Below are 27,007 nucleotides of genomic sequence, written 5' to 3'. Positions count from 1 at the left end.
AAGGGGCAGGACAGGGTAGAAGCCCTGATTTGTAGCATTTGCCCACTCCTATGGTGTAAATACTTCCAACATGGCTGACATCAAGCTACCAATGTGAAGACACATTGAGCTCTGGTGAGCAGGTAAAAACCAGCTCCAGAACACCACTGCATGTATACTTATTGTGCAACTATTCAAAAATTAATCATCCATAGTTTTCAAGACCCCAACCTTACAACTGAAAGCAACTAGATCACAATGCAGGATGGGGTAAGCGCCTTAGAGGCCATGCAATAAATGTTGCTTTGGGAAATTCTGGGGTAAGAAAAAGCACTTCTGTCTGGAGGGATCAGAAAAGATTTCACCTTCACTGTCATTAGAGTTGAGGAGCACAGGTTCCAAATCTCTGTGGAAGGACTTAAGTAAGTCAACTAACTCTTACTTACTTTTAAGATGACTGAGCTGGATTAAATGACCGCCAAGGTCGCTCCAACTTTAAAATTATACGCTTCCATAATAATTAATTCTACATTTACATAAAATTGGAAATGTGCCCAAGGGTTTCTACAGGATGGCCCCATTAAAATAAGCACATTAAAATAGCAATCAAGGTGAAACATTGATTTCTGCCCTCATGAGAAAATTCTTTCTTCACTTTCCACATAATCACTGAACATAAAATTTAATAGACCACAACTAATTATTAACATCTTTATTACTAATTGCAACTTCATTCTTAGCTGATACGGAATTAAACCACGCCACAGTGTTTATTTTGCATTTAGGTCTTTCTCAATTAATCTTGGCAACACTTGGGACTCTGTTAATGATGGGGGCTTTAAGAGATGCAATTAAGTTAGTCATATATATATATATATATATCCACACACACACACACACACACACACACATATATAAAAGTTGGATGTAATTTGCCTTTTTCTTTCTTGTGGCAGGCCAGGTAAAATGAATTACATCATGCAAAGGCAAAGGAAAGAATTTCTGCATATGTGTGTGTTTTTTTAAGATCTGAAAGCCTACCAAAAAATTCTAGCTTCAAAGTAAGTACTGGATGGAGACTCTAGCTGAAGGTAACAGAGAAATGGGCATGTGGAATAGCACTTCTCAAACTTGAGTGTTCACAGGCATCACCTGGGATCTTGTTAAGCCGCAAATTCTGGATCTAGGACATCTAGGGTGCGGCCTGAGAGTCTGCATTTCCAACAAGCTCCCGGGAGATGCCAATGCTGCTGGTCCACAGACCCACAGCTTTGATAATCAGTCACAGAATAAAATAGAAATTCCAAACAAAAGGGTGAAAATTCAACACTGCAAATTATTGTTTTTAATGAAGGAAAAATGGCAATGAAATTCAAACCAAAAACCTCTGAGTTGGAGGCAGATACAAAAGATCTGCTGGCCCGGGACAGGCTGCCCTGCTGGAACTCACTCAGTGAGCACTGATGAACCAAAACTGACTCGAGCTTCCTCTTGGGGAGCAGAAGAAGAACCTGCTGTTGGCTGATGACTTGTGTAAGCATCTTCCCAAAGGCTGCCATCACCCCTGAGGGGAGTAACATATACAAGCACCAATGTATATTTTTGTATTAATATTGCCTTGTGGGAAGCTCTGCCTAAATTGGAGAACCATTCAAAACCCACTGACACAGCAACATCATTGGAAAGGTGATGAAACGAATGCAAATGACCAGTTAATTCTAAAAGACCAAAGACAATGAGCAACCAAATCGGGTGTGTTTATGAGAGATCTGATTTCTGAGTATTTGACTCAGAACATTTGGACAAGTGGCGGATTCATTCTGGCTTGGCCAGGAGAACGTTTGTTTTCCTTACAGCTGGTTAGAGCTAATAATCCTGATGGGTCTGAATGGCCTCTTCTCCAACAGGACAGAGTCCATCTGGCCGCTTGCAGGGGGGCCTCCACAGAACTGGGCAGATTTATGCAGAGTTGTGATAATAAGTACAGATGTGGCGATGGGATCTGTGTGGCCAGTAAACTCCTCCAGGAGAATCATGTGGTAGGTGCCTGGGGGAGCTGCTGAGTAGTTCTGCTTGGTCTCCCCAGCACCCATCTCTGGGATTTTACTTTGGGTGCTCCACTTGTCAAAGCACTGGCTAATTTCTGAAAGTTATGTCTTGAGAAAGAAATGGAAAAGGCACAGTTTGCAGACCAGAGACGTGGGAGTCAGTGTAGGCTAGTGGTTCACCACATGGACCCTGAGGCCAGCTTTCTGGGGTTTGAATCCCAGCTCTGCTACTTGCTAGTTTGGAAACTCCAGGTAAGTTACCCAATCTTTGTATGCCTCATTTTTTTCAAACAGGACCAGGATTACGATGAGGCCAGTGAAGCACCCAGGACGCAATATTTAAAGAGATAACAGTCAGGGTCGTGGAAGTGCTGGTAGGAACCTGAGAGTAATGTCTTCTTAAATGTTGCACCCTAAGAACCTCTCCAGCTGCACTCCAAGCCCAGTTCTGGCCTTGTGTTCATTTACAAATAAACACAATAATAGTACCATTGTTACAGATAGTTGCAAAGGTTAAATGACTTTAGAGCAAAATACCTAATGCTTCACACAGAGTATGCATCATACAAGTATTTGCCTTTACGTAAGAAAACCTCTAGTTTGGCTATTTAATAGCTCTACCAACTTTGGCAAATAAAGCACCTTTAGTTTTCTTACCTGTAAAATGAGAGTATGACCATTTCACATTCACTAGGATAGCTATACTCAAAAAAGACAGATAATAGTGTGTTGGGAAAGATAAATTGGTAACCTCATATATTCCTAGTGGGAAGGTAAAATGGCGTAGTCACTTTGGAAAACTACCTGAAAGCTCCTCAAAATACTACATGTAGTGCTACCACAGGACCTAGCAATTCCAGTTCTATGCCCAAGAGAAATGAAAACATACATTTATATATAAACTTATACATGAATGTTCATAGTTACCTCATTCATAATAGCCAAACTGCAGAAACAACCCAAATGCCTATCAACTGATGTACAGATAAATAAAACATTGGTATATCTATAGAGTGGATTATTATTCAGCCATAGGAGAGGTGAAGTGCTGATATATACTGTAACATAGATAAACCTGCAAAACATTCTAAGTGAAAGAAGCCGGACACACATGATTCCATTTCTATAGAATGTCCAGAATAGGCAAATCCATAGAGACAGAGAGTGGTTTCCAGGGGTTGGGGAGAGAGGGGAAAAGAGAGCGACTGCCAAAGGGATGGAGTGTCTTTTTAGGATGATGGAACCGTTCTGCAATTAGATAGTCACGATAGTCACGCAACCTTGTAAATATACCAAAACTATTGAGTTATATAGTATTTTTAAATGATGAATTTTATGGTATGTAAGTTATATCTCCATAAAGCTTTTTTAATGAAAGCATGTTTACTTACAAGGATGTTGTAAAGTCAAATTGAAGTTACTGATACAAATGTATTTTTTTAATCTGAAAGCAATTTTTAATCATTTGTTTCAACAATATTTAACAAACCTTTATTGAGCAACTTCTATGAGCGCCTATTGAGCATCACGTGTGATATTTTTTTTCTACTTGTTCACATTTCCAGCCCTGACAACATAAGTAAATGGAACTCACCCCCCGCCCCCACCCCACCATAAAGTAGGGTTCTATGAGAAGAACATGACAGTGCACAGTAAGGGTTCTAAGACCAGGTTCCAGGCCCAGTTCATCCAATGGGTGTCTGGGAAAATTGCTGTTGCTTTAATAGTTGTTGAGATAATGGCTGCAAACAGCATTCTTTCCTTACAACAGGCTGGCTGCCATCCAGGGCTCATGCATGATCTTCCATAGCTCCACAAAGTTAATGCTAAGCAGTCAGTGTGAGGACTCAAACAAAGTCACTCCATCCAGTCTCCCTTCCTACATACTCACCCTGGAGATGTGTTATCTGCAATCATCACCTAGAACTGACAACTCCTACCTTTCTGTTTCCTGCTGAGATCCCTCTCCTGAGCATCAACCCCATGTGCCTAGCTAACCTCCAGACTAGAGCCTGAAAAGTGCACATAAGTCACCCGGGGGTCTCATTAAAATCCAGCTTCTGCTTCATTGGGTCTGGGGTAGGCCTCTGGTTCATTTGTAACAAGCTCCCAGGTGAAGCCGAAGCAGTGGGTCCTGGGACTCCACTTTGCTACCTCCACGTGTCACTTCAAAGTCAACACACTCAAGTCTGAATTGACCATCTTTCCTCCACAAAACTGATGCCCTCCAGCTCCTCCCATATTCTCTGTCTCAGTGGTCCTTAAACTTGAACAAGCATCAGACTCAGTTAGAAGACTTGTTACAACAGACTGTTAAGTCCCACCTGCAAAAACTCCGATTCAAGAGGTCTAGGGCAGGGCCTGAGAATCTGCATTTTGAACAAGTTCTCAGGTGATGCCGATGCTCTTGGTCTGTGGGCCACAGCAAGAACCACTGCTCTGTCTTACTCCCAAGTACCACCATCCCCTGAAGACGGCTGGCTCTTCCACTCACCCCTTACCTCTGCATTCCATCCAAACTCCTTGGCTTATCCACTCAACCTATACAGCCTGGCTCCTGTGGTATCTCCTGTCAGCCCTGGCCCTGCATGGACCACCTACACCACACTCCTTGCAGCTCCTCAGTAGGCCAAGGGACTTTATTCTCCATGCTTTGACCTATGCTGTTTCCTCCTCCTCAACTGCTTTCTCCAGCACTGTTTCCCAAAATAATGACCTAGTCACCCTTCAGGACTCAGCTGAAGCATTTTGGTGTCAATGAAGTTTTTCCTGGTCCAAACTGCCCTCCAACCCTCTCCTTCAAAGAATCGATGCCCTTCTCTTTTGTCCTTCCACTGGGCTTCATGTAACTGTCACGGCACAATCTTTTATTATGCTTATTGTTTGCATATCTGCCTCAGTTTACCAGACTGCAGGCTCCTTCAGGGCAGGGACTATGTCCTATTTCTCATATCCCTATAGCCTACTACAATAACTAGCACATAATAGGTGCTCAGTTAATTGACCCTAGAAAAGCTGAAATAACAAACGAATGGCTCAAACCACTATTGCCAAAGCGAGAAAAATCTCCCCTCAGCATTATTGTGCCTGTTTAATTTCTGTTATATGAAATATTACATCTTATTAAAAGACTGTTAAATTATTACAGCCCTGAGGACAAAGCCACCTCCTTCTACATGGGAATAAAAGTCTCATCTATTGTGTGAGAGCATTTCTGGTATCAAACACCTAGAGAAGAGACAGGTCCTTAGAATGGAGGGGGACCCAGCAGGGGCTGAGACTCAGCCTTCATTTTCAAAAGGAGAGAAGAATTAAGAGCTCAAGAGCTGTCAGAGCTGGAAAGCCACCCAGGCAAAGCTGTCAGCAGCCTGCAGCTAGAGCGGGGCTTCCTACCTCTCAGTTTCCAGGACGGAGGGGAGTGGGCAGAGTGACAGCCCTGCCCTCCACAGCCAGGCTGTTTGTGTTTCTCAGGCTCTCCATGTTTATTTCCATCTTGTTTTCCCTTAGAGCCCAGTCAAGTTCCTTTGAGGAGCCCCGCCTCTCTCAGCTGTGCTAACATGAACCCCACATGGACCACAGCACCCTACAGAGCAGCAGCCCCAGGGACTGCCCTCAAGGAACCAGAGGAGTGGAGCCCGAGAACCTCACGGGAAAGCGGAACTCCACGAAAAATGGGAAATGAGGCTGGCCACCCCTGCTCACGTGGAAAGTCTCCTTGCGCTGCTTAACCTTGGAGGTCCTGAGTTGTATAGCATTAAGAGCAGTGGCATTTCAGCCAGCATGGTGGCTCACACCTGTAATCCCAGCACTTTCGGAGGCTGAGGCGGGAGGATCACTTAAGGCCAGGAGTTCCAGAGTTCTAGACCAGCCTGGCCAACACAGCAAAACCCCATCTCTACTAAAAATACAAAAAATTAGCCAGGCATGATGGGTGCACACCTGTGGTCCCAGCTACTCGGGAGGCTGAGGCACAAGATTTGCTTGAACTGAGAGGCGGAGGTGGCAGTGAGCTGAGATCATGCCACTGCACGCCAGCCTGGGAAACAGAGCAAGACCCAGTCTCAAAAAAAAAAAAAAAAAAAGAGAGCGCAAGGTGGCATTACTTGCATCTTGGTACCTAAGCTGAGCTGCTACATAAACAGAAATAAATTCTTCCATAGGGAAGATGGGAAGGAAGCTCATGAGATGAAAGACTATTTATTGTTGGAGAAGGCTGTTAAGTTAGCGGGGAATCTAAGTCCCCGTACTAGATTCTGCGGAGAAAATCTAAGATACTACTGGATTTTACTATGTCTAATGAATAATGTCCATGTGGCTTAAAGAGAGCCTTTATGCCACATTTGCATTTGAACTGTTACTATATAGCAAGGCTAAACTCCCAAGGCAAAGTTTTGAGGCAAATTTCCTGGAGACTAAGTATCACAGGGTCCTGGTTACAAATGTGGAGGTCCTGCATCTGAGGGCTGCCTCAGTGCCAGCCTCCGAAATGTGGACAGACACTCCTCTATTTCTCCTGGCATTGAGACAAAGCATTGGCACTTTAAGCTAGGAGGAGGAGGAGGGAGACGTAATTCACAATGACTATCAAGCGAAATGCTTTTTGCCAAAATACTTTAGTATGACCACATGTATCTTTTAAAAAGATTTTTATAGACATTAAAACAATACTCGGCGGTAGAAATTATACCTAGGAATTATCCTTCTCAAGTGCTTGTAAGAGCACACACAGACGTGAGTGTGGGGATCCTCACTGCAGCCCTGGGGAGCTGGCAGGACACCTGAAACCACAGCAGGACAGTGATCTGAGGAACTGGCCAGTGCATTTCAGTCGTTCCTTCTTTCCACACAGTTCTTCTAGAATGAGACTGAAGATTATAGCTCCAGAGAAGGGAAGCGTCAAAGATCAGAATGAAGAGAGAAAAGGTTTCTTTTTTTTTTTTTTTTTTGAGACAGTTTCACTCATGTTGCCCAGGCTGCAGTGCAATGGTGTGATCTCGGCTCACCGCAACCTCCACCTCCCGGGTCCCTGGACGTGCAGTTCTCCTGCCCAGCCTCCTGATTAGCTGGGATTACAGGCACGTGCCACCACACACAGCTAATTTTTGTATTTTTAGTAGAGATGGGGTTCCACCATGTTGTCCAGGCTGGTCTCGAACTCCTGACCTCGTGATCCGCCTGCCTCAGCCTCCCAAAGTGCTAGGATTACAGGTGTGAGCCACCATGCCCAGCGAAAAGGTTTATTTAAATCGGAAAAACTGAGCTTTATCCGTCAAGAGCCAAAGTCTAGAGCACAGCAGGTAGATGCAGAGCTTATACTACAGATTATGAAGAAGTGTTATCACCTTGGAATGACCTTTCTGAACCCAAGGAAATTAAGAGTTTGACTAGCAGGCTGGGTGTGGTGGCTCATACCTGTAATACCAGGACTTTGGGAGGGCAAATGTTCAACTCCTGAGGTCAGGAGTTCAAGACCAGCCTGGCCAACATGGTGAAACCCCATCTCTACTAAAAATACAAAAACTAGCTGGGCGTGGTGGGTATATGCCTGTGGCTGAGGCACAAGAATTGCTTGAATAGGGAAGTGGAGGTTGCAGTGAGCCAAGATCACACCACTGCACTCCAGCCTGGGCGAGTGGAGAGTTTGACTAGCAGGCAGATGAGGGAGGAACCAAAAAGCAGTATTCAGAGATTAGGACAGAATGCAGTGGCCTGGGCTGGGGAGCAATAGAAATCCCAGATGTGTTTAGGGGCCTGAGAACAGAAGGGACTTGCATGCTTTATGGGGAAGCCAGTGTCCAACATGGCACCTGACTAGGATGTGGGAGGGAGGCGTCAAGGTGGAGGGGCCCACCTGAGAGTGGGTGGGCCACCCCTTTGTGGTTCCACAGAGTATGTGGCCCTTGGTGACAAAAGGCAAGGAGGGTATATGCAGATATTTCAGCAGCAGCCACAGCAAGGGTGGAAGGTGAAGCTTGAAGCATGCCCGACAGCTTGCTTCCTTTGCCAAGCCTGCACAGGAGCCCCTCACCTGGGGATCCAGGTCACACCTCCTGGGAAGAGGAGAGGAGAGAGTCCTAACTGAGTTGAACATAAACCCTGAATTGATCATGCTTAACACGGAGTGTCTGAGCATCTGAGTCTCCTGGAATTGGCAAAGTTTTCCTTCAGCAATAGAAGCAGAGGCTCATGAACCACATTTAGTTATAGAAAAATAAATTGTGCTCTGCATACCTGAGTGGTGGTTGTAAATTGTAAATCTGAAAGACAATCTAAGTATCCCTAAACAGGAAAATAAGGAGCTAGTTCAATTATGGCGCATTCAGATACTGGAGTACCATGAAGCTGTTTAAAAGAATGAGGCAGCTGTGTATATACTGATATAGAAAGATCTCAAAAACATAGTTAAGTGAAAAAGAATAAGACAGTAAATATACTAAGCTGAGGACACTAAACATGCTTTCATTTGCATGTGGTTTTTTTTTTTTTTTTTTTTTTTTAGACGGAGTCTCGCTCTGTCACCCAGGCTGGAGTGCAGTGGCCGGATCTCAGCTCACTGCAAGCTCCGCCTCCCGGGTTCACGCCACTCTCCTGCCTCAGCCTCCCGAGCATGTGGTTTTTTTTTTAAAGAAAAAATGTACACAGTATATTAAAAATGTACAAAATATATACAGAATATATTTCTGAATTGATCAAAAGGAAACTCTGGGCAATGATTTCCCCTGGGCAGCAGACCCAGTGAGGTGGAGTTGAAGCAGACTCATTTGTCATTTCTTACCCTTTCATGCTGCTGTGTAAGCAGTGTCAAAAAGAGAAACCAAATCAGTAATCTTAATGCCTAAACATGCAGACATTTCAATTTGGACATAAAATGCCCACTTATAAATACACTGTAAGCCCCAAAGACCAGAGGGACAGAAATAGCTCAGGGACAAAATATTCCTCTAAACTGTCTCCATCAAGAACAGAAAAGTCACATACTCCCAGAAAGATTTTAGATCAGCACAGAACAGCATCAAGCTCATGCCAAGGCAGAAGCTTCTTAGAGTCTGAATATGCTTGAATCTCATAGCCTGTGGGAAGAACAACAATGACTCTATGATAGCTAGTCCAATCTTTTCAGTGATGACAGACACCCCAGTGCATATTCCTAGTGTGGCCAACAACATCCCCACCTGTCAGGTACCCAAGTAAGGAACCTCACACACTTCTGACTTCCCTCTCCACTGGATTTGTCTTTCTAAGCACAGCCCTGGTCATTACTCTGTATTTGAAAGACCCACCTGGCTCATCTCTGCCGAGAATATAAAGTTCAAACCTAGACAGTTTTAGGGCACATTTGGTTTGATATCACATTGCATCCTTCATCATCCGGTTTCAGTCTGTCTTCCCAGATTCAACTCCAGTCTTCATCTCCCTCCCCCTGTATCCTGCCCACAACCCTACACTTCCCAACCATCACGAATGACTCACCATTTCCCAAACACACGGGGCTCTTGTGCTGCAAGACTCCCTCCTGAAACCCTACCCTACCTACTTCTGTACTTCCAGGCCCAACATAAACACCAGCGCCCATGTGCTTTCCCCACTGTTAGTACTCTGGGGGGCAGTCTGCACACCCCTTTGCCACATTAGCACTGTACTAGTAAGTTTCATTCTCCAGGGCTACGCTCCCTGTTATTTAGTGGTGTGTGCCTGATCCCTGAGACTAGCTCTGAGTCTGACATACAGGCATCCCGGGAAGGTATGCTGAAGTGACACATGGGTGGGTCCAGAGCCTCGTTGCTCAGCATCTCTAACGAATGGGTCAATAAAGGCTACTGCTTTGGATTAATTCATAGAGACAAAAAGGCTAGGAGTTTCCACATGCAAGAAGTCAAGGCATCCCCACACATCTGGGTGGGAATTAAAGGGAGCTAGGAAAATTAGATCAGTAGCCAGTGGCTACCTAGAGCGACCTGAGAGCTGAAACTAAAGGGAGGAAAAATGGGAGGGAGCAGCAGCTGAGGACCAGAAACGTGTGTGTTCACCAAGGAGCCGCTTGAGCCAAGGCAAGCTGGGCGGAAGGGAGTGTGCAGCCTCAAGCTGGAAAGAGAGCCCTGTTTTCCTAAAACCCGCCCTGTTCCACTAGATCACCTGCCAAAGGGAGAAAGGATATCATGTGCTAAGTTCAAAGAGGCTGCAAGCAAATGGTTTAGGTTGAGTGCAGATGTCTTCTTAGAAGTTCTAAGACTGAAATTCCTGCCAGGGCTGTTCTGGGTAATAAATTACCTGGTGTCTACAGAAGATAAGAGGTGAAACTCTGACCACTCAGGGAAATAAAAATTAAGATGATGAAAACGAAAGCTTCCCTGGTTGCCTACTGTGCAGCACACAGTGTCACATACGTTAGCTGCAGGTTTGACCAGATCTGCTGCTGCTGCTCCCCACAATGTGCTGAAGATCTGAATTTAAAGGCCAGCATGAGAATCAGCTGACAGGTTTGCTCTGAGTCTTTAGGAAAGAAGGACCCCACAGGCTTATGGGAGATATGGCCACAGGGAGGAATGACAAATGTGTTCCAATAAAGTGAAAAGAAAGAGGTCTTTTCACAGATGGATTCAGGAGCTCTTCCAGGAGTCAAGAGGCAAGTCACCAAGGCAGAGGAAGCAGAAAGGTGGTTTTAGAGCCACTTAGATGTTAAAGGGTTTTTTTTGCACCAGGAAGTCAAGCCTCTAGAAGACCCTATCCTCAGTGACCCACCCATCAGCCTCCCAGGATGTGAGTTCCATGGGGCTGTCCCCCAACACCAGCTGCCAAAATAATACAGAGCAGCAACCTTAAGAATAAAGGACTCGGGCCTTCTGGGGGAAATGACCCTAGGAGATGATTTAGACTCACACCCCTAGATATTGCCATCAGGTGGCTTCTCTTCCTCTAGGATTGTGTTTGAAAATCAGCCAAGTTTCCGGAAGAACAAGCCAACCACAGTGCTCACGGGTGCTGCTGTGCATCAGAGTGATCCGGGTTTCCAGAACTGACCTTCAGGTGCCTTATTCAGTGTGGGCCCAGAGGAGCGGAATAAGGACAAGTGAGTGGGTGTTCAAGGGAACCAATTTTAGTGCCACAGAAATCAATGGTGGAGAGGCTGCAAGGATGTCACCCACAGTTGAGCAGATTACTCACTGCACAGTGACAGCTGGGAGCTGGAATCCAGTGTGTCCTCCCAGCAGGGAGATGAATGTGACCAGAGGAAGAGGCGTCTTTTCGGATTCGCACAAAGGTAAGAAATGAGTCAGTGGAAGTTTAAGAGAGGGATGCTTCCAGCTAAGGCTGAGAGAGTATTAGATAGCTCAGAGCAAAGATGATTTTCTTACCCTATTTTGTGCTGGGCAAGACATCTCTGAAGGTAAAGAGAGTACGAGACCAACAGGGACACAGGTGGTAACACGGGATGGTAGAAAGAGCCCAGGTATTCCATCAGACAGGCCAAATTAGCCACTAATTACCTGTGTCACTGTGGGCAAGTCATTCCACACCCTGTCTCCAGCAGCAAAATGGAGAAAACAATGCCTGCCTCCCCTGGCTGCTGTGCAGATAAACACAATGATTCCGGGAAAGCGCCTAGCACAGGGCTGGGCCCTCAGTGGATGCTCTGTAAACGGTAGTTACCGTGGCGGCTGCATTGCCCTGAAGGTAAAAAAACACAGAGCCTCCAATGTGATATGTGAGAACTGTTGCAGGGGCAGGTAGCCAAACATGGGACTGAGGAGTACGGAGGCGGCTTTGCATGAAAGAACAGTAAATGCATTCATTTCTCCAGCGTAACTAGGAGAAGCCCTCTTAGGGGTCATGCCTGTTGTTAGTATGGGTTGTAATCTGAACCTGAGTGGCCCTCCAGGACTACGGGGGTTAGAGGAGACCAAATGAGTTTACCTGTGGGGCCCAGTGCCTGGCCAGAGCAGGTGCTAAGCAAATGCGAGCTCTTATCCCCTCTCTCCCAGGGACTGTCAAACAGTGCCTTCTGCCCTAGAGGCTGACCCCCAGCAGGTTGAAGGAACCTGAAGAACTATTTTCAGCAGTAAGTTCTGCTGAATACATTAATACAACAGCAATAATGATTATAACACAACTATACTTCTTGAGCATCTTTTATGTGAAAGGTTCGTGGAGGAAGCAATGGTATTTCTCTCATATTCTGGATGTTTCTCCCAGTCTCAATTTCTATATCACTGCCTATGTACCCACTTACTCTATATCACTTCTATTTCTTTCTTTATTATAGGTATGAAGCATCTCAAGCATAATTATCAATAATGATAATAAGAAGAGCCATAGCTTTCTTCCTTGCATTAGAAGTTATTTAGGTGCAAGTCTGTCACCTTCAGTTAATTAAAGCCAGGAGAGAGCTGTACTCGAGTTTACCCATCCCTAAAAATACTCAGTACAGTGTGTAGTCAGCCATATCCATGAGTTCTGCATCTGTGGATTCAACCAACTGTGGATCAAAAATACTGTGAAAAAACATGGATGGTTGCCTCAATATTGGACATGCATAGACTTTTTTCTTGTCATTATTCCCTAAACAATACAGCACAACTATTTACAAAGTATTTACATTGTATTAGTATCATCTATAATTGAGGAATGATTTAAAGTATAGGAGGATGTGTGTAGGTTATATACAAATACTACACCATTTTATAAAAGGGGCTTGTACATCCTCAGATTTTGGTATCTGCAGGGGAGTTCTGGAATCAATATCAATCCCCACTGGACACCAAGGGACAAATGTATTTAAATAATACATTCTGTATGTAGATGGCTATGCTGTATCAAACACCTGCTAAATGCATTATGTGTGTAATCCCATTTAACCAACACTGCAAACAGCAAAGTAGGCCATTACTTTATTTTATACATGAGGAAACTGAGTCTAAGAGACATTGAAGAACCTGTCCAAGCTAGTAAGTCTGTGTGAACAGATATTAACAAATGTGACTGAATGAATAAAGGCAAGCCTCTAAAGAGCTTAACAATTGCAATACAGCACAGCTTTTAAATACCAAATTCCCATTCATAAAGGATTACAGGGATGGACTATTTCAAGCGAGGACTTACTGTAAATGGGAAAAATTATTGTTTCCCCCCAAATCAAGAAAAGAAACGTTTTCAGCAGTAGCCCACAATGAACTGTGGTCCAATCACTGAGGAAAAGAGCAATCTTAATTAATTGCTACTGGATCCATGTGGCCCATAGGAGAACCAAATGCTTCTGCATGAAAAAAGATTCATGAGGGAAGATAAAATACATTGTGTGCTTGGAAGGTAAACCATAAGTGGGGAAAGGAAGGCTCTGGGGCAAGGCCTGACCTGGCATAAGGGCGAGAATGGAGTTGGGAGCAGGAAGGCAGAATAACTCTGTGTTACAAGCTGGGCCTTAAAGTCAGGTTCTCTGGTCTAAATTCCTGCTCTGCAGCCTACTAGCTACTAGCTGTAGGACCCAGAGCTCATCATATTGTCGCTATAAGCACAGAATTCTTCTCATGTTACACAAGACACACTAAAGATAGTTTATGCATAAGGGTCCTATGAGGTTTAGCTCAGAGCCTCCTACAGTGCAGTAGTTTCTGTAGCTGCTGTAACAGGGTACCACAAACTTGGTGATTTAAAACAACAGAAATCTATTATTTTACAGCTCTGGAGGCCAGAAGTTTGAAATCAGCATCACTAGGCTGAAATCAAGGTAGCAGCAGGGCTGTGCTCCTTTCAGAGGCTGTAGGGGAGGATCTGTTTCCCGGCCTCTTCCAGCTTCTGGTGGCTGCCAGCATGCCTTGGCTGTGGCTATATCATTATAGTCTTCCAGAGCTGCATCTTCAAGTCTCTCTCTATTCTGTCTTCACATCAGCCTCCTCATTGTGTGCCTACATATTACATCTCCCTCTGCTTGTCTCTTATAAGGACATTCATAATTGCACATAGAACTCACCTGAATAATCCAGAATACTCTCCCCATCTCAAGATACTTAATCACATCTGCAAAGACCCTTTTTCCAAATAAGTTAGCATTTACGGGCTCCAGGACTAGGACCTGCTATCTTTGAGGACTGAGTGGGAGAGGGCAGGGAATTATTCAGCCTACTACAGAGGAAACCATCGATAAACATCAGCTGTCATTGCTCTTAATAGAAATGAGACAAAAGGACTACACATCCAGAAAAGGGCTTATGGATTGACAAGCAAGTGAGGACCTAAAATGTCCTTGAGGGATGTGAGTACTTTATCCTGAGAACCAACAGGGAGACCATGTGTATTACAGGTCAACCACAGCAGGTGTCCCCTAAACCTCACATAAATTACCTGTGTCCACACTGTGGGCTCAGGGTGGCAATGAGAAGAGCAAGGATGTTACAGTCAGGGAACCCTGCACTCAAATCCCATTCCGTTCCTTCCTGGAGCAGAATGCTGGGGACTTCTTTACCTTAGTTCAGTGTCCTCTGTAAACTGGAGCTGGCTGAGGTTCAACTAGTACATGTCAATGATGTGGCACATAGTAGGTCCTGCAAAAATGGCTGTGATTACTATGACTGAATCGACAACACATGCAGGCTCCTGCAGGTAGGATGAGCAAAGGAAACGACAGTAACCCCCACATGTGGGAAACTCCTTCCTCCCATCCTTATATGAAGGCATCGCAGACAGGCACCAGGTGTGCACTGGAGGAAAAGCCTTAGTGGATTCCAGATGCAGAACTGAGATCCCCGTTCTGGGACACACAAATTGTAGTCAGGCTTTTTCCATAGCCCATCGCATCTTTCTTCTGGAACCGGAGTTATGAAGGCCTTGGAGAAAGTTCAATGCAGCATTCTTATGGCGAATGTGATCTTTGTTCTGATAACTAATGAAATACTTCTGACACTTAATGAAATACCGCAATAAATGAACAAGGGCTCTTTGAAGCCTTGTCTGAGATCAGAGTAACTCAAGCTTAAAATCTGGCTCCAATCCTTCCTAACCTACAGGCAGAAATGTACATACCATCAGGCCTAGCTCTGCTACAAACTCTGTTACTGAAAAGGGCTAAGGTTTCTGATTTAGAAATCAAAGCATATTAGAACACCGTTTATCTGCTTAACATCAACAGGTAACTTCTTGTCAAACAATTCAGGGACTAAGTGCTATTCCTGCTTTGAAAGGTAAAAAAAAAAAAAAAAAAAAAAAAAAATTCCCTTGAGGTAGGAAAACGAAAAATGCCAAAAACAAGGAGTATGCATTTCAAACACTTGCATCCGCTTTCTCTGCTGACTACCCAAGATGGCCAGGGAGGTTTTCCAAGGAGTAACACAGATAAGGCCAAAGATTGCCCTTCTTGCTACGTGGTTTCTGCCCCCCTGTAGGTAACAAGACTCCCTGGGTATCGACTTAAGGTCAGGAAATCGGCATGTGGCTTTGTGAAGTTTAATTAACAGCAAGTTTTCCTATCCAGCATCATGAAGAGGCCCGGTCAGCTCTAGGAGCCCCCAGGAAAGAAACAACATATTGCTCCGAAGTTATTACCGATGAAGTGCAAGTAGCCTCCAACAAAGCACAGGAAAGGAGGAGCTGAAAAAACAAAGATTCCTACCTGCAGCCAGGGACAGTTTCCAGGGGAGGTGGGAATGTGTGGGTAAAACTTGTGATCCAGGCCTGATGCAGGCTGAGCTGTTTCAAAACGAATGAACCTTTCAAACACACACACATACATCCATGTGCGCACATGCAAACACACACGCACGTGCTCCTGCACACACATGAACATGGACACACAGACAACAAATTACAGAAAGGGACACACGTCTCTAAATCCCAAAAATTACCTAGTCAATGGTAATAAAACAATCAAGCCATGTTGTTTTTGAATGGTGTCTTATGTTTTTTGAAGTACTTTTACAGCTATTACCTCATTTGACCCTCACAACAAGCCTTGTGTGGTAGGCAGAGGACATATAATTCTTCATATTTTATAGATTACATTGTGATTCCCATAGGTCACCCAGTTAGCAGATGATGGAGCTGAGACAGGAAGTGGGGTCTAATGATTCCCAGCCCAGGGGTTTCTACAAGGCACGAAATAGTGATCCCATCCATGGAAGGGGGCTGTCCAAAAAGAGACTAGCAAAAGGAGGACAGATGTGTGAACAACACTTTTAAGAAAAACTCATGAGACAAAAGTCTGAATGGAGGGATTTGAAGAGGTACAATGTCAGTGCATCTACAGAGAAAAACCATCACATTCCAGAAGCATGTTTGGAAAGGTGTTTGAGGCCCAGCACAGTAGCTCATGCCTGTAATCCCAGTACTCTGGGAGGCCAAGACAAGCAGATCACTTGAGGTCAGGAGTTCGAGACCAACCTGGCCAACACGGTGAAACCCTGTCCCTACTAAAAACAAAGATTTGCCGAGTATGGTGGTGCGCACCGGTAGTCCCAGCTACTCAGGAGGCTGAGGCAGAAGAATCATTTGAACCCAGGAGGCAGAGGTTACAGTGAACCAAGACTGTGCCACTGCACTCCCGCCTGGGCAACAGAGCGAGACTCCATCTCAAAAAAGAAAAAGAAAAAGAAAATGTGTTTGAGAGCTGCGTTTCCTAGTCACCTTCTCTTCCCATTACTCTGGGTGGCAGAAAAGATGACAGGAACTTTTAAAACAGCAGTTGGTCTCAATAATGCATCAATAAAAAGCAAGACCCCTTAATGACTAGAATAAGGACCTCTTTACTTTATGAATGTAGAAACTCAGGCCTAGAGAAATGAGGTGACTTGTCCAGGATCAAAGCATTCATAAGAGCTGAGGACTGAACTCTGAACTTGGGGTACAAAACTCTTTATTCTATACTGGCTGCTTTGGGCATTTACTATTTTTAACTTCATTATTGTCACTGTCCTTCATAAACACTTCTAAAGAAGAATGCTTAAGGGTAGGGTGGGGATGCATGGCTTTTCCTCTTCATTTTTCTGGGAAACAGGATCACTAACTTTCCCATAAACAACAACCAGAGTGGATGGGGGAAAGTGGCAGGTGGTCCTGCTGGCACAGAAGTTGTCCTATTGCTTGAGTAATCATAAGACCCCAAAATGTAAGTAGTATTATGGTAGACTGATAATGTCCCCCTTCCCTTCCAAAGATGTCTACATCTTAACCCCCAGAACCTGTAAATGTTACCTTATATGGTAATGGGACTTTGTGTTGATTATTAAATATTTTGTGATGGGGGGTTATCCTGGATTACCTGGGTGGGCCCAGTGTATCACAAGGGTCCTCCTTATAAGTGGGATGTAGGATGAGAAGAGTCAGAGAAGGAGATGAGATTACAGAAGCAAGAGATCAGAGTAATGGGAGGAGAGGCCACCAGCCAATGCATGTAGGCAGCCTCTCAAAGCTGGAGAAGGGAAGGGCACAGTTTCTCCTTGAAGCCCCCAGAAGGAATGCAGTCTGGCTAGCACCTTGACTTCGGCCTTCTGACTTCCAGAACTGTAAGTGAATAAAGTGGTATTTTTTTTAAGCAACTAAGTGTGTAGTGAGTTTTCCAACATCAACGGGAAACTAATACACCTGTTACAAAACTACAGGGTCAAGCCTTAGTCCCCAGACAATTAACCCTGGCTTCCTGGATTGACAGAGATGGGGTGGTGGATGGCATAGCCAAACAGTTTGAAAAGCACAGGGCATTAAGGAGAAATTTAGATGGGCTTTACACTATATACATCATCTCACAGAAAAAAATGTTGGCCATCCGTGTTTATAGGGACTGTCTTACTCTGAGAATTTCGTGTTCAGTCCCCTTAGGACTGCTTTAAAGTTCCTCTCTGGAAAGGAGCCTGTGGACTTCCCCAGTCTCGCCTGGACACTCCCTCATTTACAGCCTGTGCTTCAGCCCCACCAGACCATTTATGAACATGACATGCTCACTCACGCCTCCAGGTCTCCACCCTGACCATTTGCTCTTTGCAGGAAGGCCCTCCTCATTCTTGGGCTCTGCTAAAATCTTTCCTTTTCAAAGCACAGCTCAATTATTCCTCCAAAGCCTTCCCTGGCTCCCCCAGTCCTCCGTTGTCTTCCCCTCTCCTCCCTGGGTACTTGACTTGTAAATGTCTGCTTGTCTTCCTGCTCCACCCCACCAGCACGAGCCACTCAAAGGTAAGGAGCACTTCTTCTCCACTTTGTGTCAGCAAACCACCTCATCCCCCAGCCACACCAAGCCTTTCCCAGCTCTTTCCCATCTTTTCCACCTAAAAAATGCAAACTGATCGTTCAAGAAAGTACCCTCCACCATGAAGTGACCTTGTTCCCCAAGAATTAGTCCCACCTCGCTGCTCCCACAGCCCTCGGCTCATCCCCCAGGTAGAACATTCATCACATTCCCTTAGGTGTTCATACCTGAGCTATTTCCTCATCAGACACGGAGGCTGTGGAAAACCACGCCTCTTTCACCTATCTACCCCTCCTGTGTCGAGCGTAGTGCCTGGCCCAAAGCAAACACACAAAAACGTTGGCTGAATTCAAATGAAAACAAAACTTTAAACCAGGCAATGTCTATTAAGACCTGAGATCCAGAGGCAGCCTTAACAACAAACAACTATGTGAATGAAGACTTTGCAGGGCCAGCCTCTAACGACAGCGAGTAGTGTTTCCTCTGGGCTTCTGGAGTTCACAGTGGAGCCAGTTTCAGAGTTCCTATATAACATTAAAAGCTTTGGAAATAATTAGAGAAATATTTCATTTTCCATCTCAAAGAGGTGTTAGTTTATCAAATTTAACTAAATTAATGAGTGTTACCTTTCACTTTGAAAAGGGCTTTCTAGAAAAGCAGGTCTGAAAGGAGCAAGACGTCGCACAAGCTTGTGCTCTCTCACTTGCCTTCTGCATGACCTTGAAGGAGATACTTATTCCCTGACCCTTGAGTTTGGCATCCATAAATGAGAACACTACATATCCGTCACATGGGTTGTAATGAAGACAAGATAAAATGCTGCAGGTCAAACAACTGCCAACGTGTCTGGCACGTGGAAGGCATCGAGACGCCTTTACTGAGCACTTAGGAGATACCGTGCTAAGCATGTGGTATGAGTTATCCAACTCACAGCAACTCAGTGAGGTAGGTGTATTATTATTCCCATTAGGAAAAAGTTAAGTAACTTCGGCAGGATACACAGCCAGCAAGTGGCGGGGTCAGATGGAGCATCCAAACCTGTCAATTCCAGAAGCTGCACTCATAACTATCCAGTAGTTTACAGCCTTTCAGGGTGTGTAGCTCCTGTTCTTCTAGATTCTAATAAAGCACTGTATTTCAAAGCCCCAGTCATTGAGAGCTGGCCACAAACTGCTCTTGAAGTGTGGGTCTGCACACCTGGGCAAGAGTTTTCCTTGCCCCACCAGACTCCGTCCCAAAAGGAAATCAGCTCTACAGAAAAACTTCTATAGGAAACTCCTCTGGGAAGTTCCGGGAAGCCCAACCTCCTCAACCTCTTTCTACCCCCAAACACCTGAGGATACGACACACTCCCCTCAGTGGGAACAGGGTCATGATTTTCATAGTCGAGGCTTTCATATCCCAGCCACCCACGACTGTCTCCAGGAGAAGAAAGTGTCAACTGGCACTACCTAGTCCAAATTCATATTTGAAAATCTGAATTAACACCATCGAATATCCCATTCCCCAGATGCCAGCTGGTTAATGAGTGTGATGAATGACCAGAAAAGCTGGCTAATGTAGGCGAATGTAAGCAAGTCCAGTGGGAAGGAAAGCCTGCCAGATATCAGGCTTTTTAGCATCAGAGAGGTGAAAAAACTCATCTGAAGTCCTCAAATAAGAGAGGGCACTGCTCTCATATCTTCTCTTTTTGGAAGCTGAGTGATACTGACCAACAGACATTTGCAACGCATTTCTGTTAGGTTGTGTACTTGGGTTCTGGGCCACAGGGCATCTTTCTGGATGCCATTTTCTCTAGACATTTTGGGAATGGGAAGAAATCCACCTTGCTTTCAGTGTTATAAAAGGGAAGGTCTTCAAAGGACTTAACAGACATTTTTTCAAAGAAGATACACAAACAGCCAGTAAGTACATAAAAAAAAGTTCAACATCACTAATTATTAGGGAAATGCAAACCAAACTACAATGAGATACGACCCCACACCTATTAAGATGGGCACTATCAAAAAAACGGAAAACAAGTGTGGGTGAGGATGGAATCCTTGTGCACTGTTGTGGGAAGGTAAAACAGTGCAGCTGCTACAGAAAATAGTATGGCAGTTCTTCAAAAATCTAAAAATATGATTACCCTATGATCCAGCAATTCCCCTTCCCAATTTCCACCCAAAAGAACTGAAAATGCCCATGTTAGTAGCAGTGTTATTCACAATTCCTAAAATGTGGAAGCAACCTAAGTGTCCACTGATGGATGAAAGGATAAGCAAAATGTGGTCTATACATGCAACGGAATACTATTCAGCCCTAAAAAAGGAATATGCTACAATATGGAATAAACTTTGAGGACATTATGTTGAGTGAAATAAGCCAGTCACAAAAAAGACAAATACATGAGATACTTAAGAGTAGTCAAAATCATAGTGGAAGAAAGTAGAATGGTGGTTGGCTGAGGGCTGGGGTGGGGGAAGGAAGGAATGTGAAGTTATTGTTTCATGGGTACAGTTTCAGTTTTGAAAGATTTTAAAGAGTTCCGTGAATGGATGGTGGTGATGGTAGCACAACAGTATGAATATAGTCAATGTCACTGAAACATATGCTTAAAAATAGTTAAGATGGGCCGGGCGTGGTGGCTCAAGCCTGTAATCTCAACACTCTGGGAGGCCGAGACGGGCGGATCAAGGGGTCAGGAGATCGAGACCAGCCTGGCTAACACGGTGAAACCCCGTCTTCACTAAAAAAATACAAAAAACTAGCCGGGCGAAGTGGTGGGCACCTGTAGTCCCAGCTACTTGGGAGGCTGAGGCAGGAGAATGGCGTAAACCTGGGAGGCGGAGCTTGCAGTGAGCTGAGATCCAGCCACTGCACTCCAGCCTGGGCAACAGAGCGAGACTCTATCTCAAAAAAAAAAAAAAATAGTTAAGATGGTCTATTTTATGTTACGTGTATTTTAACACAATAAAATTGGAGGAAGAAAAGGTGAAGGGGGGTCCCATAGTAACAGGGGCTCCTTCCAGCACCCTCTAGTCTACAGGTACCCATTTCCAGCAATTGAGGGGGAAGTTGCTCCTACCAAGGAGTATCTTTGATTTCACAGCTGTGAGTTGCCACAATGCGGCGTGCTTTGCAGGAGTCACCTAACAGCCTACTTCCCTACTCGCCCCTTGCCCTTCAGCCATCATGGGAACACAGCCTTGGGTCTGGGGTGAAAGATGACTTGGTCGAGTGCCATTATGGAATCTGTTGGCCAAGACCTGAAGGATGAACCTCCTAGCCTGGAACCTCCTCTGCCATTGCCCTAACTAAATCACAGGGGAATGCCACCCTTTGTGGAGGATTTTTCTGAGCAAGCCACACTAAGAAGGGGCAGAGAGCAGGGAGCACAGACACTAGGGCCTTGGCTGCACCCAGTCTGTGCTGCCCAGAGTCCCGCCCCTCTGAACGGGAGCTCAGTTCCTGGCTCCATCTTCCTGAGTGGCCCCAGTTCACCTGATCCCTTCTGCTGCACTTGAGTTCTAACTGGAACTCTCTCTAACACACTATCTAGCAACAGCCGTCAGACCTATAATGGGAGTTACAGTGTCCGCTATGAGCACCCACTATGGGCCAGGCAATATGAATGTATTTGATGAGTGTCCGCTATGGGCCAGGCAATATGAATGTATTACTTCATTGAATTACTCAACCCCACAAGATAGGTATTACTATTACTCTCATTTGAAAGATGAAGCCTCTTGAGGCTCAGAGAAGTTTAACTTTCCTAAGCTCTGAATCCTTGGGAGAGCTCCAATGAAGATTGACTTTATTTTTGAGGCTTTTTAGAGCAGGATTTATACTACGTATGTGCTTGTTTTAATGGGACGAACACCTGGTATGGAAGCAAGTGGACTCAAGAAGTTTCCAGATATATTCCAGCTAAGTAAATTCTATTTAGTCATCAAGGGCAGGTTCAAATCCTACCTGCTCTGTGCAGTCTTCCCTGACTGTTCCATTCTACAAGGATTCCTTCTTCCTGAACCCTGGTCATAGCTCTACTGTCTCCCAGGGTGGGCAGTGTTCTGTGGGTTTGCCCTTCTCCACCACCAAAGCGTAAGCCCCCCCCCCACAAGAATACAGATTGTGGTTTCTAATTTTTTTTTGAACTCACGTGATGCCTAGGATTAGATGCAAAGAAGATTACCCTGGTTAAAGGAGCTGAACATTGCAAGGAAGAGATGCAGCTCATTCTAAGCCTTCACTATTAAATCCTATCCATTTGTCAAAACAGGGCTCAGACAGCGCAACCTCCAAGCACCTTTTCTGAACACACCGGCTGGAAGTCAGCAGCTTCTTTTTCAGAATACCCATTTCAGTGAAAACAACTTTAGAGCCAGACTCTGGCAGACCTCTTTTGAATTCTAGGGCTGTTGCTTCTCAAGTGGTAATCTTGAGCAAGTCACTTCATTCCTCCCGGCCTCAGTTTCATTGTTTATAAAATGTGAATAATAGTTTCTGCCTCACAGGGTTGTGTAACTGTAAATGTTGTCATGCATTTGAAAGAATGCCTGCACAGAAGGCATGCTTCAACATGGGAGCCCTTGTCACTACTATCTCATCAGACGGCCTTATATTGAAGACATCTAGATGCGCATCTTTTCCAACCCTCTAGAGTAGTGGTTCTCAAACTCTAGGCTATATCAGAAGCATTTAAAATGAAGATACATAGGACATATAACTGACCTACAAATCAGAATCCCCATTAGGACTGGGAGATGGCGTAGACTTGGCAACTCTTTTTAACAAGCCACCCACTCCACGGCAAGTGATTCTGATACGTGCTCACTAAACTTGGAAAATTCTGCTAGACAATATTTGATTCCCAAAATCTTTCCCATGGAAACTTGATTCTCCAAAGAGTTTCATCCAGACCAGTGCTTCCCAAACTTGGCTGGAATGGAATCATACCAACATCTGAGGGTGGCCCCTAGAGATTCTGATGCTGGTTTGGAGTGTGATGTGGGTGTCAGGGTTTCTAGAAGATTGGAAAAAAAATTCTAACAGTCAGTCGAGGTTGAAAACGACTGTTCCATTGGATCTTGACCCCAGGTTTCTATACCTCTGAGGCTTCAACCAAAGCAACTCAGATTTTACGAGTGTTGTTACATAAACGAAGCCTCCATCTAAGATTGATTTTGCAGAAAGGATTCTTCCGCTTAAAAAAAAAATAGTAATTTTGCAAACAACTGCTCTAGCCTGTCAGTAAGAGCCATGAGGTCCCCAAACCTGGCTTTTATTCACTTTTGTATATGTCCCAGGGTCTTACAACATAGTAGATGTTTAATAAATATCTGGTGGAAGGTTGAATAGTTTCATTTGTTATCTGACTCCAATTAACTTTCCTGTTGCCTAGCAGAGCAACCTAACAATTTCTTCAACATCTACACTCCAACAGCCTCTGCCTCAAACCTCAAACCCGAAACACAGAGTGGAGCAGACAGCCATCCTAAAAACATGCTGACATTTCTCCTTGGGGTCAAATATACTATGCAAGTACCTAATGACTGATGAATATAAGCAAATGTGATTTTCATCAGCCGGGAGGAGCATGACATTTGTAGGCAGCACAGGCCTCCCAGGCTAATATTTGGATTATTTCATCAGTAACTGTCAAATCACAAGAGCATGATAAAAACTTGCAGGAACTTCATAGTAAACAGTTTAACTGGCCCCCGTCAATACATTTGAAGAAAAAAATTTCCTGCTGCCAAAACACACAGGCACAATGCCTGCAGCACAGGCCGGTGGCCAACAACAGCCTGATCCTCAGGCAGCTCTTCTAGGTTGTCAACCACAGAGGCTGTCAAGAACCCCCTTTCCTACTCAGGCCCCACCCAAATCCAGCTCTCCATCCCTTCAGCTGGCACCCACAGGAGGATGAGTACTGCAGGGATCTGCGGGTGAGCAGCACCACCTTCAAAATTCAGTGTGTCCACTGGCTCTAGGTCCTCTGATTCCTCATGTGTAACATCTATTTCATCAGGGCTGGACATTAACAGGGCTTGACAAATGAATTATGCATTTCTTAAGCACGGAGAGCACATCTTACACTTTTTGTTCTTGTCCATGTTTGTTTTTTGTTACTGTTTTTGCATTAGTATTCCCCCAGGATTTATCAGGAACCTAGGCACTAAGACACCCAACAAATACTGCGGGATGAATGCAGTGATCTGTTAATATCTGTTGCTTCACTCACTGACAAGCTCTTCTCAGCACCTATATCCCTACCTTTCCCAAGGCACTGCCTACTTTGGCATATTTATGCTTCTTAGAACTATACCACTATTTTGATGGCACTATGCCATTTCTAGAGTTTACATTTTATGGACTCTGAAACAGTTTAGGTCCTTAGACATGTCCTCAAACCAGTGTGTTGACTCAAAAAACTTTGGGGGAAATGTAGTAGAAAAGTTCACAAAATCTGGAAGCCTACAGCTTCGGAGCATTCTAAGACTCCAAACATTCAACTTATCCTAGGATTGGCAACTCATTTCAGCTCTCGGGTTAGATACACGTCTTCTTGTCTTGTGGCCTCAGCTCTAATCCACACAACCTGAGGATCTCTCCTTCCCGGCACCAGGACAGGATTCCCCTCCTGCTTTCACCCCTCTAGAAGGCCTCCCTAAAATTCTTCGTAAGGGCATTCTCAGAATTAGCCTCGCTTTGAAGATTATTCAGAACCACAGAGTGAGGTGGGAGTGGCCTCAACGCTTTACAAGGCTGCAAAATAAATCAAAAGGTGAAAGGAGCTTCGTGGAGCCCAGAGTTCCTTTCCACCTGGCAAAGCAGAGAATTAGTCGCACTGTCTGTGGTGCAGAGCAGCGTCCGAGGCAGGGGCAGGGACAGGGGCAGAAACTGAGACAGGGACAGGGAGAGGGGCACAGGCAAGGGCGTGCTATACCTTCTGTCCGCGGTGACTTCGCGGCCCTGAGGCTGTGGGTGCCGGCTGCCTCGCAGCACGGTGGGGCCCTGGTGGCTGGCGTCCGTGCCGGCCAGGGCTGGCGTCTTGTCGCCGCTCCGGTGTAGTGGCACCGACGTGCGCACGGCCGACACCACGTGGTCCGCGAAGGCGCGCGTGGGGGTGCCAGGCCGCTGGCTGCCGCGCAGGCGGTAGGAGCGGGGCAGGCAGGGCCGCGTCTGCTCCATCACGCCGCCGCTGCAGCTACGCGAACAGGCGGACCAGGGGCCCCAGGCGCCCCACACTCCCGGGGCGCCGCCGCCGCCATCCTCGGGGGCGCCCTCCGCCGCCATCCGCTGCGGGACCTGCGAAGACAGAGGCGGGTTAGGGCACCAGAACACCAATTCTCTCTTCACCCGAAGAAGGCTTTGAGCAGGGTCGACTTATCCATCAGGCACAAGTAGGCACAGTCTGTTTCAAAGATGAGTATTACTACAATCCAGCCTGGCTTAGAGTTGGTTTTTGGAGGAAAGAGGGCTCCGCGAAGGCAAAAATGGCTAGGGCCTGCGAAAGCCATAATGCGGCCCTGGCTTTGGGTGTCACGGCCTTGGAGAGCTCCAAGCGCATGGTGCCCTCACCTCTTATGCGGTTTCATCTTCCGGATTCCAGCCAGAGGGACCGGACTTCCTGCCTTGTGTCTCCCTGACGGAACTGCAAGGAACCGGACACAGTGGTTGAGAGGCCACCGCTTTAGAGCCAGGCTGCCTATGGTTCACATCCCTGCCACCACACTTCCTAGTGTGTCCCGAGTTTGTTCCTTCCGGTGGTTTCGTGGTCTCGCTGACTTAAAGAATGAAGCTGCAGACCTTCACAGTGAGTGTTACAGCTCTTAAAGGTGGTGTCATGGACTTTCTTCTTTTGGGTGAGTTCCTGGTCTCGCTGACTTCAAGAATGAAGTCGCCGACCTTTGCTGTGAGTGTTACAGCTCTCAAAGGTGGCACAGACTCCAACAGTGAGCTACAGCAAAAATTTCTGTGAGGAGTGAAAGAACAAAGCTTCCACAGCATACAAGAGAACCTGAGCGAGTTGCGCTGCTGGCTGGAGGGGGCGGGGGCCAGCTTTTATTCCCTTACTTGTCCCCGCCCACATCCTGCAGATTGGTCCATTTTACAGAGTGCTGATTGGTCCATTTTACAGAGTGCTGATTGGTGCATATACAATCCTCTAGCTAGACACAGAGCACTGATGGGTGCGTTTTTACAGAGTGCTGTTTGGTGCATTTACAATCCTTTAGCTAGACACAGAGCCCTGATTGGTGTGTTTACAATCCTCTAGCTAGACAGAAAAGTTCCCCAAGTCCCCACTTGACCCAGGAAGTCCAGCTGGCTTCACCTCTCACTGGCAGTGTGACTGGGAAGTTTCTGAATCTCTCTGAGGCTCACTGTGCTTTAAAGATGGATAGTACCAGTACCTATCTTGTAAGCTCTAAGGGGATTTAAGTTAGGCCATCCATGTGCATAGCAAAGAGCGTGGCACTAAACAAATATTTGTTAGTAATGATAATAATGTCCCTGCTGCCATGGTGACTTGGAAGAGGTGAAAAATGTCAGAAGGTTCAAAAGTTCTATCCAAAGACTGATCTATACCCTCATTTAACTGGTCATTTCAGAGACCTACTGTGCCAGGCTCCATGCCAAGAGCAAGCACACTGTAGTTTATTCATTACACAGACATACTCTGAGCACCAGCTGTATGCCAGCACTAAGCCAGGCCCAGAAGACAAGGGGAAACGCACCACAGGTCCACACAAGTGGCTTAGACCCAGCAGCAGATGAGCTCTATGCAGCCAGTACAAGATTGTGGTAGGCTCTTGGAAAGGACTGGCTG

At 45.5% G+C, this 27,007-nt stretch overlaps 1 protein-coding gene across 1 annotated transcript in view; it reads right to left on the bottom strand.

Moving 5' to 3' along the window:
- Positions 1-27,007, bottom strand: part of THSD4 (thrombospondin type 1 domain containing 4) — a 687,670-nt gene that overhangs the window by 566,231 nt on the left and 94,432 nt on the right. The window contains exon 4 of the mRNA XM_045395681.2: positions 25,124-25,485. Coding sequence (XP_045251616.2) covers positions 25,124-25,485 — 362 coding nt within the window. The remainder of the gene's footprint in view (positions 1-25,123; positions 25,486-27,007) is intronic.

Source organism: Macaca fascicularis, chromosome 7 (assembly GCF_037993035.2).
Source record: "Macaca fascicularis isolate 582-1 chromosome 7, T2T-MFA8v1.1".
Taxonomy (NCBI): domain Eukaryota; kingdom Metazoa; phylum Chordata; class Mammalia; order Primates; family Cercopithecidae; genus Macaca; species Macaca fascicularis.
The sequence above is the reverse complement of the archived record's forward strand: the minus strand, read 5'-3'. Positions and strand labels throughout refer to the sequence as shown.